Source organism: Malurus melanocephalus, unplaced genomic scaffold (genome assembly GCF_030028575.1).
Source record: "Malurus melanocephalus ecotype Western Australia unplaced genomic scaffold, MMel_1.1 scaffold_1492, whole genome shotgun sequence".
NCBI lineage: Eukaryota > Metazoa > Chordata > Aves > Passeriformes > Maluridae > Malurus > Malurus melanocephalus.
Window position 1 is genome coordinate 24,254 of NW_026624724.1, and position 948 is coordinate 25,201.

Genomic DNA, 948 nt, shown 5'->3' on the forward strand with positions numbered 1-948 from the left:
CTGTCCCTGTCCCCGGCGTGGCTCAGGTGGAACTCGGTGTCACAGAAGCTGCTGTCCCCGTCCACGCTGTGCAGGCTCTCCCACACCACCCCCTCCTCGTGCAGGAAGCCCTGGTCTGTCACCAGCAGGTACAGGTGGCCCTGGGGACAGGGGACAGTGAGCACTGGTGGACGGTCAGCCCCATTTTTGGGGGTCCCAGTGGACATCCACCCCCATTTTTGGGGATCCCACTGGACATTCACCCCCATTTCGGGGGTCCCAGTGGATGTTCACCCCCATTTTCGGGGTCCCAGTGGACATTCAGACCCATTTTTGGGGATCCCAGTTAACATTCACCCCCATTTTCGGGGATCCCAGTTCACATCCACCCCCATTTCGGGGGTCCCACTGGACAATCACCCCCATTTCGGGGGTCCCAGTGGACATTCAGACCCATTTCAGGGGTCCCACTGGACAATCACCCCCATTTTGGGGGTCCCAGTGGATGCTCAGCCCCATTTTGGGGATCCCACTGGACATCCACCCCCATTTCAGGGGTCCCAGTGCACATTCAGCCCCATTTCGGGGGTCCCAGTGGACATTCACCCCCATTTTCAGGGGTCCCAGGGCTCATCCACCCCCATTTCGGGATCCCAATGGACATTCACCCCCATTTCGGGATCCCAATGGACATTCACCCCCATTTTGGGGTTCCCAGTTAACATTCACCCCCATTTCGCGGGTCGGGGGCGCACCCGGTGCTTGGTGATGGTGCTGAAGTGGTTGTTGCGGAAGAAGACGCCGATCTCTCCCTCGCGGGTCCGCGCCGTCAGCTCGCACAGCCCGTGGAACGTCAGCTGGGACGCCGTGGACTCCAGGAACTGCTCGGCCACCAGCCCTGGGGACAGCGGGGACACACAGGGGACACGCTGGGGCTGGCAGGGGCCAGCAGGGGCCAGCAATGGCCAG

At 61.8% G+C, this 948-nt stretch overlaps 1 protein-coding gene across 1 annotated transcript in view; it reads right to left on the reverse strand.

The window, feature by feature from the left end:
- Window positions 1–2: 2 nt before the first annotated feature.
- The window catches only part of MINDY1 (MINDY lysine 48 deubiquitinase 1), a gene marked incomplete at both ends in the record, with an annotated part of 3,100 nt that continues 2,154 nt past the window's right edge, over window positions 3–948 (reverse strand). The window contains 2 exons of the mRNA XM_057388015.1: window positions 3–140; window positions 735–889. Of these exons, the coding sequence (XP_057243998.1) occupies window positions 3–140; window positions 735–889 (293 nt within the window). The remainder of the gene's footprint in view (window positions 141–734; window positions 890–948) is intronic.